At 30.2% G+C, this 14,178-nt stretch overlaps 2 protein-coding genes across 11 annotated transcripts in view; one reads left to right on the top strand and one right to left on the bottom strand.

The window, feature by feature from the left end:
* The window catches only part of LOC130678578 (protein dead ringer homolog), an 82,600-nt gene that overhangs the window by 14,500 nt on the left and 53,922 nt on the right, over window positions 1–14,178 (bottom strand). For 7 of the 9 annotated variants that reach the window (XM_057485879.1, XM_057485880.1, XM_057485881.1 and 4 more), the window contains exon 4: window positions 8,577–8,649. In XM_057485879.1, the coding sequence (XP_057341862.1) occupies window positions 8,577–8,649 (73 nt within the window). The remainder of the gene's footprint in view (window positions 1–8,576; window positions 8,650–14,178) is intronic. The other 2 variants (XM_057485875.1, XM_057485877.1) reach the window with 1 other exon arrangement.
* LOC130678581 (uncharacterized) lies at window positions 1,414–3,021 on the top strand. Of its 2 annotated transcripts, XM_057485887.1 has the most exons (3): window positions 1,436–2,176; window positions 2,259–2,469; window positions 2,834–3,015. In XM_057485887.1, the coding sequence occupies exons 1-3, from the start codon at window positions 2,155–2,157 to the stop codon at window positions 2,835–2,837; spliced, it is 237 nt and encodes a 78-aa protein (XP_057341870.1). In that variant the 5' UTR covers window positions 1,436–2,154; the 3' UTR covers window positions 2,838–3,015. The 2 variants fall into 2 exon arrangements, with proteins under 2 accessions (XP_057341869.1, XP_057341870.1); XM_057485886.1 differs by having other exon boundaries at window positions 1,414–2,469; window positions 2,834–3,021.

Here is a 14,178-nt window from a genome sequence, read left to right as displayed (position 1 = left end):
AATAGCCACACATGTCGTTCACTGTCTGCACTACACGCGGGATAACTTTTCATCAATGGAGATTTTTGTTGACAAGTTTATTTTTTTTTATTGTCATTGATCTTAGAGCAGATTCTCGTCAATTTTATTAGCGATATCTGAAATTTTTTATAATTGTCAAAATGTATAAAATAATTATTTTTTAAAGCAAATTGTTGACAATTCTAGTGGAAAAAATAAATTTGATATATGTTACATATAAATTGTTTATGAAAGAGTTAAATTATTCAATAGACTGAAGTGTATTTCATATGGGAGCAATGTAAGTAAAGTTATATATTAAAGTGAACCAAGAATTCGTCAATTACGTCAGTGATGTGTAACGAATGATCATGAGGGTGTAGTAACAAGGCGTCAGGTTGTCTAGAATGTGCAAACGTCATTGAGTTTAAATGCTTTTCACGATAAACAACATTCTGCCTCCTGTTTGTTTCTACGTGTGCGAATTTCTCACTTTGTTACGTACGATGTTTGACTTGACATATTTTCTGCTCTTATAACAACATGAATACCGAAATTCGTTTATTTAATAAACAAACAAATTAAACATTTTTTTATCAGATGCAATTGAAAAATTATTCTTCAGTATCTAGACCGTAGTGAAGGCTGACAATTTTGACATCACCAGATGCAATCTTTTAGAATTTTAAACCACTGACACTGGTTATATATAAAACTTATAATTATGCTTTTGTATCCGTAAATCCATCAAAAAAAAAAAAAAAAAAAAAAAAAAAAAAAGTAAAAAGGAAAATATAAGCGGCACATTTTTCATAGAAACAATACCACAAAAACATTTTTGCCGACGTGTATATTTTAATAGTGAAATAATCGTTCACTAAAAGATTAGACACCCATATATATATATATATATATATATACATATATATGTAAATGTATATATAGAAAAAAAATAATGACAACAAACTAGACAGAGTGACAGTTTCAAGAGCTTCCTCATTTTAGTGTGTTAAGGGGTTAGGGGTAGTCAGAATTTTCAAAAAATCGATTTTTTTTTTTTTGCATTTTCTTAAAGTATAATATTTTAAAAATATTGTGTGAAAATTTGAAGTGAATCCGACAAATTCTTTTCGAGTTATTTAACAATGACCAAAGGACGCTCGGGTGCTACGTGGCATTCGAGAGCAGGTAGCTAGAAACAGCTGCAAGCAACCGACCTTTCGGGTTTCATTGTCATGAATATCTCCCCATTTTAATGTATTTATTATTATATATATATATATATATATATATATATATATATATATATATATATATATATATATATATATAGGATATATAAATATATATATCCTTCTATATATATATATATCCTTCTACATATATTCACAATTTGTAGGTAGTACAAGAACTGAAAAATAATTTTTGGTTGCCAGTATACCTGTAGTCGTTGCACTGATCAGTCGATAGTTTTGTGATAAATTATTTCTCAAGTGAATTAAATTATTAACCATGGGACGTGATTCTAGAAAGGTTTCAAGAGAACTTCGGAGTTCTGAAAAAATTAATAAGTCGCGTTCAGTCAAAAGAAAGAATGTTTTTAATCCGAAAACAGCCGAACGTGATGAAAGTATTCAGAGTACATCTTCTAAAAAATTAAAACAAAACACTGAAGATGATGTACCTGAAGACAGCAGTACTGAATTTCGAATAATAAATTTTATTCAGGTATTCACTGCAATTTCTGCTCTTATAAAATGTAAAAAATGTGATGGAAATGTAGTGTTTCAAACAGCAAGTACACGTGGGCTGGGATTCAAAATTGTAGTTGCATGTAATAACTGTGGAAATGAATATATTCCTTCCTGTTGAAAATATGAAATCTGCTATAATGGCAACCTTTTATCACTACGGCTCGAGTGATGAAAAACCGAATCATGATATGTGTCCAAAAGGCGAAGAATCTTGGTGCTCTTACCAGCGCGCTGAAGCAAGAGGAGAGCTTGATACCTTTTCTCACGATTATTCTCCTTTACCTTCTGATGTTTTAAAAGCTATCAAGCCTATATACGAAGATCTTAGTAATGAAAATTTACTTTCAAGATGTGTAGGTGGATTCAATCAGAATAATAATGAAAGCTTTAACCAACTAGTATGGAAAATATGTCCAAAAACGGTAAATACTAGTTTTACTATCGTACAAATAGCTGCATACGTTGCTATGTGTATATTTAATGAGGGTATAAATTCATTATTAGTCTTGATGAATACACTAGGACTTAATTGTGGGCCTAATTCTCATCGGTATGCAGAAAGAATGGATGCTGCACGTATCAAAGTAGCAGATAAGCGCGCTAATGATAACACCCGAGAAGGTCGATTGCAACGTAGGCACCAGCAAATCGATATTTTGGAAGCTGCTATGTCGGCTGAAGAGCTATTATATGGTCCAGGAATAGATGACTCAGTGTAAGTTATTAAATAATTCTTATAATTCGACATAAATCCATAGCAAAACTTTAAATGCGTTTTTCTCAAAACTATGTTTTCTGAACTGGTGATCACTGTAACTTAAAAACTGCTCGGTAGATTTCAATAAAATTTATTGTACTTTTGAAATACATTAAAAACTCGTGCCTGATCGAAGGATTTTTTTTTTTTTCAAAAATTTCGATTTTTTTTTAACAATAAACTGTCGGTTTTTTTCTCGAAAATTTGAAAAAAATTTCCTGAGGCCGCCATTTTGTTAATTTCGAAAAAAAAAAAAAAAGCTTCGATCAGGCACAAGATTATCTATTAATAAAACTAATTTTTCTTGTCCGATTGATTTTAGATGAATCTCCAAGGACTTATGATGATCACCGCAAAGGACTTCGGGAGGAACGGGCTCTACAAAAACAGCGATAACTTTTTGAATTATTAATTTTTTTTTTTGAAATTTTCGTGAAGTCAAATCGAAACGTGTTCTAATAAAGCTATGTTTTTATTTTTGTCAAATAAAGTAATTAACTACAAAAAAAAAATTATTGAAAATCATCATTTTTTCATACCCCTGAGTACCCCTAACCCCTTAAGTATGGTTAGTAAAACGAGCTTGCAAAGGTATCTGATTTAAAATATATATATATATATATATATATATGTATTCTGTCTAGCCAGACATCGGAGGAGGTTCGAAAGCGATTCTACAGTCTATAGTTTAGTATATCCGTAATCCTGACATAATCCCCGATTTAAGGCCCGCCGAAGTCAGCGGGTGGGCCTTCTTTGGGTCTCACTGCCAGAGGAGAGATCCGGCCCGACGTAGTATTCCCTACTTTTTTTAAAATCTCTATCTCTCTTGAATTTCATTCTATTTTATTTAATTCCCTTTACTATTTCTACTTCCCAACGAAATAATACAAATACAAGACACAAATTCGCTTTCCCCGATTCCAAGAAAAGACCCCAAGGTTTATGACCGATCCGTCAAAGACATCCGTCATGTACAATGACTCCATGACGAAAATCCGCCCATCTTACAAGTAGTCGAGTGAAATCTACAGACCTTACCTCGATGCCGTTTCATTTATACCGTTTTTAATTTTATATATTTCAGTCGGCACAAGTCTTATGATGACCAAGGACTCGGTTTATGATGCCCCAGCTTTTATTACCTCCAATGTACTCTAGACTCCATATAAATTATTTATCCATGTCCTTTAGGAATCCGTCCCCTCATTATGTAAATTATAATAATTTACCGTTTGCTAATTTCGAAAATTTCTGTCATTCATAATTTTTATTCCGATTCTGTACCTAAAATTTTCACCTTAATTTTAATTGACGATTTCTGTTTAAGGATGAAATACATCAGTGCCGACGTATTTATCCTAGACACGCAATTCACTACAACTGCTATGCTGTCAAGATTTATTTTACGGCTTCTTACATCACTATTATATCTCATAACTCATTACTCTCTTAGCGTCAGTTTTCATTATTTGTTGACTGTATATTTAAACTAATACATACACAGAAAAAAATGACTTCTTTGCGCAAAATATTTTCACGCGCCCTGAGAAAATTTTGATTGAAATTTTCTGCCCTCTGTTAATATTCTCAAAAACACTAGACTATTCATTTAAAGTTATGCTAAATTTGTATCAGATTGAAATATTCTAGAGTAACTTTTCCGTACATTGAGAAGCATAATTATTAATCATGATTTATATTGAAATTGTTTGGCAATAAATTTAAAAGTTGAATTATGGAATTTCCTTGAGTTAAATTATTATGCGTAATAATATAATTTAATAGTAGATAATTATTATAAAAAGTTATAGTTAATAAAGATTTAAGTTTTCTGGAGTTAATAAAACTCTGTTGCGGAAACTATTTTCGCAATATTGTGTTACTTTTATAGATTTATTTGTGTATGTAGATGTATTTATATATACTTTACGTTAGTTGCGAAATAGAATTAACCTCGGAATTAGTAGCGATATCCCGTGCCGATAGTTCAATACTTAATTTATATACATATAGGTTTTACTGTTAGAATGCATATGCCGTACGTGCTTCTAGTACAAAATATTTATTAATAACAAAAAAAATTAAAAGTTTTCAACAAACTTTGCTTCTTGCTACATAATTTTTATGATTTTCCGGCTGGCTTGAGAGAAATTGAAGAAAATTTTCCGTTGTTATTATATATATATATATAGATACCCACGGCAAAAAATTTGCGGAGTAAAAGCGAATGACTGTTTTTTTTTCAACCCCTTCACAGTAAAATTTACTCCAAAGCAGAATTTATTTTAATATATATTAACTCCAAATCGGAGTGACTTTTTTTAAACTTCGATACTCCGAATGACGGAGTTAATTTCAATTTAAATAAAATCCATAATCACTCCCGATTTTTTACTGTGTATTCATATGTAATATAATTTTATTATCCTGTAAAAATCGAGGGTAACTTCGGAGTAATTTTGGATTTTATTTAAATCCTAATTCACTCCATTACTGAAAGTTCTGGAGTAAAAAAAAATTACTCCGCATACGGAGTAAATTGGGAGTTTGTTTTTCCAGTGGAATGATTTTGGAGTAAATTTTACTCCTAGGGAATGAAATAAAAACAGTCATCCACTCCGGATTTAATTCGCGTTAAGAAAAAATGTAATTAAATATATTATTTTTTTTGTAATTAAGAAAAATAATTATTACAGAAGTAATATGAGAAAAAAAGGTACATATATGTATATGTATCAACAGGATACCATTACATTGAAGTTGAGTTCGTTACACTTATTATACACATTATTATTGTGTACATAGACATCACGCGCGTTGCACTCTCGTGTTCACAAGTGTGTAGCGAAAAAATGTTTGTACCGAACACGTGTTCATGTTACGCGTGACGATTGTATAGAAAACTATAAATAATAATTATTAAAATAATTAAATAACATTAATCCGTAATGGAATATGTACATAATTTGTCGCCAATAAAAATAGGCCCGGTTGATTCTGTTGATGATTTATAATTTAATTCCTCGCGTAATAAAATATTTATAAGTATAAATATTTTATTGCTTATATTATTATTATTATTATTAAAAAAAAAGTAATTTGCCACTCAGTATAAGAAGAGTACATGACGATTTTTATGAACTGTAAAAGAATGATGACGCATCACTGGAGAATGGCACTCATGGGTAGCCTCCGCGAAACAAGTGTGAGTTACACCCAGCATCAAAACTCGTTCGCCGATGGGTAAATAAAAAGTAAAATAAATTTTAAAATATCATAAAGAAATAAATGAAATATTTAATATTTTTCGGGATGAGTCGAAGAGGGAGAAAAAAAATAATTTTATGTTAACAACGAAATAATAAAATTTTTAATAATAGTATGATATTATTGCTCTGGTATTAGAAATTTACATATTAAGTGTTGAAAGATTTATATATGATCACGTCTGTTAAAATATTATTGGGCTGAATCTTACGTCCGTTAACTTGAACTGATCGGGTTATGCCAATTAAAAGTCTATTTAGTTATAGCAAAAAAAAAAACATATTTTACTGCACAGGTGTTTTGAGAAATATCCGATGCAGGTTTTAAAGGAAGCGCGATAAATATTAAAGGGGCGTGATATCAAAAATACGTTGTAATTTTTTTTATACAGAGGCGCGGGGGTGATAAATGATTTTGGAGTTTCCATGTCGATTTAAACGGTTATATTCATTCTTATAGATATATATATATGTGTTATGTAGGGATGTATTGTATAACCGTTTGTGTTAAATTATTGTGCGTGGGTTGTGTAGATGTCGGCACAATAATGGAGCCTGCAGGGGGGCAACCACTGGGTTGCAAAGCCTGAGAGGTCTCTTATAATATAAGCTGGTATATATGCGACAGCTATGAGTTTAAATGTCACTTTTTTTAATTATTATTATTTATTAATAATTTAACTATTATTATTATTATTCCATATTTGTAGCTGGTAATTTTTTAAATTAAACATGACGCGATTAAATTATTACGTAACAATATTTATGTCTGATTGTTATTATACCCAGAGGATTTATGGGATTATATAATGCTTTATATTTATTATTTAATTATATTCTTTAATAAATAACTTAAGTTATGTAGCTTAGTCTCGGTCGTTTTTTCTTTTTTTATATCAAGTGATTAATGTTTTAAATATTTAATATTTTTTTTTTTTATGGCGTTAAATCTACTGATAATTATTGAGAAAAGACAATAATAGAATTTCTATGTCTGTCCGTGATGTATATAAGAGTGTTGCCCGACAAATGAATACGGGAGATGAAGAAAAAGGAGCCATCTCAGGCAGTTGATTGATGGACGCGTCTCTATGTTTATAATTAGAGGTTCAAACGTTTCCGGTTAGCGCGAGAATCGTCAAAGAATTAATTTTTTTATTTTATTTTTTGTTTTATATCATCAGTATGTTTGTATATTATTACAGTTTAAATTCATTATTTATTTTAATTATTACTATTACTGGGGTTGAGACCAACTTTACAATCATTAGTTTTTGGCAAATTAATTTCAAAATTTGGAAAGTTGATTATAGGGAATACTGTAGATTTTTTAACGAATTTTTTTCCAGTAGTAACTTCAGAATTTCGCGAAACGTTTTCAGCATTAGGAGAAAAAATTTATTGAATCGTTTGTGTGGAAATCATGGAAAAATTCCCATTGTACAAAAATCAGTAGCAAGTTTTGATAGGAAATGTTTCGATAAGGGGACCGGTATTGTAACGTACGGGGCCGACTGCACACTGATGGTAATTTTTTTCATATTGTATACAAACTATTTCTATATTAATGCGATCGTTTCCTATATAAGTATAGAAACTCTATAATTTTGTCTCAGAGTATCCTTGCAAAATAAAAAAGTTGATGATTTCATGAAAAATTCTTTAGGGATTTTTACAAACTAATTTTCCGCCCATAAGAAAATTATGAACGATTTGAATTTTTGATCAACGGTTTATAAGATAATTGTAATAAAAACTCAAAATTTGTTGTAAATTACGATTACATAATTTTGATTGAAAATTCATAACGAAGTCCAAAATTATCTTATGAGCTAAATTTTATTGATATTTGAAAAAATCTTCAGAGAGTTTCTTATGAAATTTTGTTTTTACGCAAATTAAAAATTTTTTATTTACTTAAAACTGATCATTATCATTATTATTAAATTTTGTTCAGTTCTATATTATTAAAAATTCAAATAAATACATTAAATGTAAGTTGTTATAAAATAACCGTTGCAAAATTATTCACGTGTTCCGGAAATATAATAATGCGGGTTCACTTAAAATTAACACACGTGTGTGAGAATTTTTTAAAAAACTTCCTACATCATTATTTAATTGAAAATCCATTATTGCCAGTAATTATAAATATCAATTAACTGATAATAGTTATTAAACAATGCTAATAAAAAAAAAAAAATTACTAATATTCAAACAATGATATGAATAAAAAGTATTAAATGGAAAAAAATAATTATGTTTGCGCGCATAACTCAAAGATTATGTTGAATCTGTACTTACATATAAATATACATATATATATATATATATATATATATGATTGAAATATTTAAATTAATTTGTTTTATTCAACAGATTCTCGGGCTCGGGTCCAAAGACGTTAAGTACGTCGCATGGTTTGGAATATCACGTATAAAATGGTGCCAAGACGATGCAATTTATCACGACGTCGTTTGACGACGAATACGGCTGACGGGTGCACGTATGAGATCGTTAATACTTAAGAGAGTGTATATTAGCTTTATAATTGTTAAGTGTTGCCTGTTTGACCAGAAATATATATATATATATATATATATATATATATATATATATATATATATATATATATATATATATATATATATGTACACGTTATTTGCAATATTAATATAAATTACTTGCCTTGGACGTCAACTGTACGTCAATATTTGTACAATAACTTTCTTAATAAAATTTTAAATTATAAATTGATTTTTTATTTTTAAGTAAATAAATGAAAACAAAACTTACCACGTTTTTGCATGTAAGAGAAGAGATCATCAAGAAATTCTTTACGTTTCGGGTCGTCATTAATTTCGTATAACTGTAAAAAGAAAAAAGAAACCATCACTTAAATGTTTGTCTATCTTAAAATAATATTTACCAGCTATTTCTATATCTATCAATTATGAAATTATATCAGATCCAATAAGTAACCGACCAACAGAAAGTTAAATGAAAAATAAGAATAACAATAATGATAAAATAAAAAAATGAATGAATGAGTGATATGTACATGTTACAAATGGTAAGTAATAGATGGCAATTGGGCAGAAGTAAAACGTTATATCGGGGTGTGTAATAAAAACAGGAGTGAAACGAGTATGCTTGTAGCGACAGACAGATTAGTTAACTCCGATTATTAATGATTCCGTTTAACCCATCTCGCGTTATGTAGCCCCCAAACGTACTGATGTATCTACCTTATATCCGAACCTACAATCCGCCACACCAGACTTTGGCTCCAATACCTTCATATTTCCCCTGTCCACCTCATCACTGAATTCCCAACCCTTCAGGCTGAACAAACCATCTAATATAAATATTGTCATATTTATCAGCATATACTATTATCATATTCCCGTTCTCATTAGAAAATTTCCCGATTTATGTACCTGAAGATCGGAACGTTTTTCGTGGAACGAAAATAAGAAAAAAGAAATGAATAGTAAAAAATCTACTGGATTTAGATTTCGGAAATGTTTCGCACGTTACCCGAAAATGACAGGCTACTCCCAACTACACCTAAATTCGACTTTAGACACAAATTTCATGAATTATTTTCATTTTCGTTCCACGAAAAACGTTCCGATTTTCAGGTACATCCCGATTTCACGTTTTTGGGAAATTTGATTTTTTAAATTTTTCGTTGGCAATTGACGGCATGAAAAATTCTGTGCTTGTTCTCTAAAGCTGAATCAATGAAAATTAGTGAAAATTCAGTATTTGATTGGTAAAGAAAACATATTCATATTATGCTGACATGAGTTTTTTTAAAGTTTAAAAATTGAATTCACTTCCGACAAAGATAATGATCAAACTGCTCTTATATTCTTCATTTTCATCGCGCGATCCTCAATCGTAACCACGAAATATTAAAGAAAATAATATTTTCACGTGTTGTATTAATAACAACCCCTAGTACTGCTTAAAATTAATAACACAACATTAAATATATTTAAATAAAATTATAAATAATACTATAATTTTTTGACATAAGAATTTTAATAATGGGTTTCATCGCTGACTGTGATTAATAATAAAATAGGTATGCCTTCCTTTTTGATTAATGTGCCATTATATATATACATATATGTGTATATAGATATAAATTAGATATATGTATATAATATTTCGATATGAAGATTGAGATTGGGATCGAGGATTGATCGGAGCTAGACATCATCGTAGATTATTAGATGATCCGAGTAATCAACTGCTGAAGCTTAACGTGTAACATATATTATATTAATACATATATGTATATATGTATGGACGATGGAATGGAACGAGGGCCTGAGAAATGATCTGGGTGGCAGGATCTTGATCGCCTGTTCATTTATTCCTATCCGAGTGTTTTTTCTCGGTAACGCCCCCGTACAGATCTTTCCCACCCTCTTTGAGGTAAAACCCAACAACACGGTTGTTCTCAAGGGCCATTTTGTATACATTTAACTTTTTATTTGTTGTAGTAGTAGTAGTTGCTGTTGTTGTTTTTGTTGTTTTACTTTTTTGTAATGTTCGTATTACCACTCTTTTAAACCCCGCGGAATATAAACGAAGGATGAGCAGCTCGTTAGGAAAGTTTGTTGCGCGGGGGCGACGAGGAAAAAAGAGGCATATTGATTGATCTACAGTTAACCATCAGACTGACGGCGGAAAAAAGGCCTTAAGAAATGGGAATCAACCAGTCGGTAAATAAAGACCAAGGGTCCACGGAATTTTTAGCTCTCGAGATATGCATGTATGCTTTTATTTTCCTTCGAGTAAAACTCAACAATTTTTATAATTAAATCTGTAAATAAATTTTTTATCCTCGTTTTTCCACAAAAAAAGAATTTCATACTCTCTAAAAATGAATCACTGAAATTAACTTCGAATTAGTGAATATTTACTGGGAATCAGCATAAGTATACCACTGGTTGAATTAGCTGTAGACTTATAGCTGTAGAAATAGTGACTATCCACTGATTCGCAGTAAATTTATCTAATTCATCTTTAGAGGGCAGCGCAAGACAATTTTCATTCTTAATTCATAATGCGAAAAATTTCTTAGGGTAAGAAAAATTTTTTGCGCTAAGAAATCTTGTTTTTTTTTTCTTTTACAAGCAATAATTCATCAATGAAATTTAAATAAGTCAATGGGTGACAAAAAATTATTTAAAGATATGACACTAATTCAAAACTGACAATAGCCGATATAAGTACAAGCACTAAGTACTTTGTTCATATATATATATATATGTATATTTTTTTAATGACATATACACTATAAATAAGTTATACATATTGTTTAGTGTACACATATACAAGTGTCATTTACAAAACGTAATTATAGTTAATTGTTACATTGAAGCCGTACGAGTCTCTATTTTCACCGACAGTAACGAGAGTTCATGAGCACCCTCACCAGACCGTTAATTCTTTCCATACACTTGAAAGATAAAGAGCAGTTATCAGCTAACGGGAATAATAAAAACGTATATCTTATTTGCAAAATTATCTTTTGTGCTTTCGTGATTTAGCACATTTTGCACACTTTTAATAAAAGTATTTTATTTAATTTCAATGCCTACAAAGTCAAAAAACTTTTTCATTTAATTAAACATTATTTTTAAAATAATAAACAAAATTGCAGAGAAAAAATTAGATGGTTAAAAGAGATGGTGCTCAGCGAGCAGGAAAATGATCGGTAGGCAGGTACTTTTGTTTCCGACCCTCTGTTTTATATATATGTGTATATACAACTCATATAATCGTTTGGTTTGCAACGAATGACTCTCTATTCCACTGGTTTATATGCGCACTAGTGAAAACTATAGTGGGGATATCAAGATCGCGAGTTATACGAGGAGGCTTTGCGCGGCCATAATTCCTCACACAAGTTACTACAACTAACTACCATTATTATTGTTTTTTTTATACCTATTGCGAAGCATAAGCATTGAAGATAGCACAGAGCAATTATAATTATTTAAAAAAGTGCTGTATTGCCGGGACTGTACGATGTCCATGCGAAAATCTCCACAGTGGCTACAATTTGCGTGGTCTTAAAAAAAAAGCTGCTGTATATAGTGAAAAAATATATATAAAAAGGGGTATTGTTTGCACATATCGCAGAAAGAATCGATAGCTCTAAATTATTTACCGGTGACGGACAAAATTAAATAGATAAAATTTAGTATTTTTTAAATTTTCTATTGACTAATAGTTCAATGAACTATTGAAAAATAATTTAATGGCGAGAATAAATTTTTTGTGATTAATAAAAAATGCAATGAAATATAATGGAAAGACAAAATGATGACATTTTTCGTGTAATCATCTTTGGATTTTGCGCTTGAGCAAATTTCCTGGGGATATAATTATCTGGTCAATCGGTGAGGGATACTGATAATTATGGCTTTGCGTTTTAGTCTTCGTGGAAATAAGACGATTATTGTGTCTCTTAAGAGAATGAAATAAAGAAAAGTAGCGAAATTATTCGAGGACGGAGATACGATAAAAAAATTTAAACATTGTATTAATGATTATTTGGGGTCTAGTACACCGACGCCACCGCCACGCTCCGCTGGCATCGACTCGGTTGGTAGTGGAATGCAATAAGTTTTATGTTAAATCGATAGTTTAAGAAGTTGTGTACAAGAAAAATGTTTGTATAAAAAAGTTGTTACAAGTATAATTACGAATTAATTTTTTGTTCTACGCAATTAAGTATTTTTTTTATTTCCGAGGCGTTTTTAACGCAAATTTGTTTTGTCTTGAAAACTCATTCAACAACAAAGAGCCTTGAGGTCTGAGGTATGGAAAAAAAAATATATAATACAAGTTAAGGACAGAAATTTTAGTGTGTTTAACCTCGCGGCCAGATGCTGAGACCCCATTACAAATAAAGCGTAAAAAAAATATAATATATATATATATATGAAGAAAAAAATAAGAAAAAAAATCTCATCGCCCCACGCAAGGTTATTTCTCTCAAAAGTCTCTCTCCATTATTTCCAATAGAACTGCTGAAATTTTATGCTCGTAGCTGGAAATATTAAATCGCACCTAAATACGTTTTATGTCGACCGCCCAATAATCTCAACCGAATCAACGTCAATTCTTCGTGACTGTAATATGTAGTCGTGATCCACAAATCTTAACTTGTGTTCTTTACTAAATAATATTATTATTTATTTTATACACACACACATTCACTCTACACGCCTATAATATTTTAAAAACTATAAAAGTATAATCTTGATATTTCATAATATCAAGATGTCACATAAATTGAAAATATCCTTATATTTTATTGGTCATATATTTTTTTCACCATACTTTGTATCCATTTTGTATAATATTATAATAATTCAATTAGCAGCAACGTATCGACAAAATCCCAGGCCGAAATCGTTTAGTACCCGTATAAAAAATGCAATTAATGAACTTACGTCGCAGAGGAGTGTTTGATACTTTTGATTATTAAAGCAATATCATATTATATTATATAGATGTATATATATCGTTACCGTCCCGAGGCAAGGAACATTAATACCTGTTAAGCGAGAGTTTAGGTGAGAAGGAAAAAGAGGTTATATTGTGTCTGTCTGCAGCAGAGGATTCTATATATACATATATTGTATGCATACAGAAATAAAACATTAAATTGCCTGCATATTACCCCACTCGAGCATTCGTCCCGGCATTATTTATGCCTTGATTTATTATAATCGAACCGCGAGCTCATTTGATCCGCGCCGACGTGGGAGATACCCGACGACCAGTTTTCGCGCAGGACTACGATCAGCGCCACCTTGATACGATATACCAACACCCCCTTGCTATCCTATCTCTGTCAAGAAGTTAATTGATCTTGGCTTGATTAATAAGTGTATCGCAATATATATATATATATTTTTCAAATTTTTTTTTGGCCCTCAAGCAACTCGATATACTGAACTTTATATCCCCCATGCTGCCTTTCATTTATATGTCTTTCATATATATTTATAATAAAACTTATTATATTATATATATGTATATTTTTATTTATCATCACTGGAAATCGTGATTATATCGCGGTTAAAAATCAAATTGAAGTTGAAGCTACCGAATTATACTCAGGTATAAATGTATATATGTATAACAATAAATCATATCTTCAATGAATTAAATAGATTGCTTGTTAACGCCCAGGACAAATCGGATGGTTAAATTTATATACTATAACTACTCTACATATTGATTATTTATTTATTACTTTTATTTTAATTATATTCAAATTCAAATTTCATACTCTCATTCCTGGGTTATTTATTGACAATACGTTTTTTTAAATTTATTTCAATAATTATTTCACTTAAAA

Source organism: Microplitis mediator, chromosome 2, assembly GCF_029852145.1.
Source record: "Microplitis mediator isolate UGA2020A chromosome 2, iyMicMedi2.1, whole genome shotgun sequence".
Taxonomy (NCBI): Eukaryota; Metazoa; Arthropoda; class Insecta; order Hymenoptera; family Braconidae; genus Microplitis; species Microplitis mediator.
The sequence above is the reverse complement of the archived record's forward strand: the minus strand, read 5'-3'. Positions and strand labels throughout refer to the sequence as shown.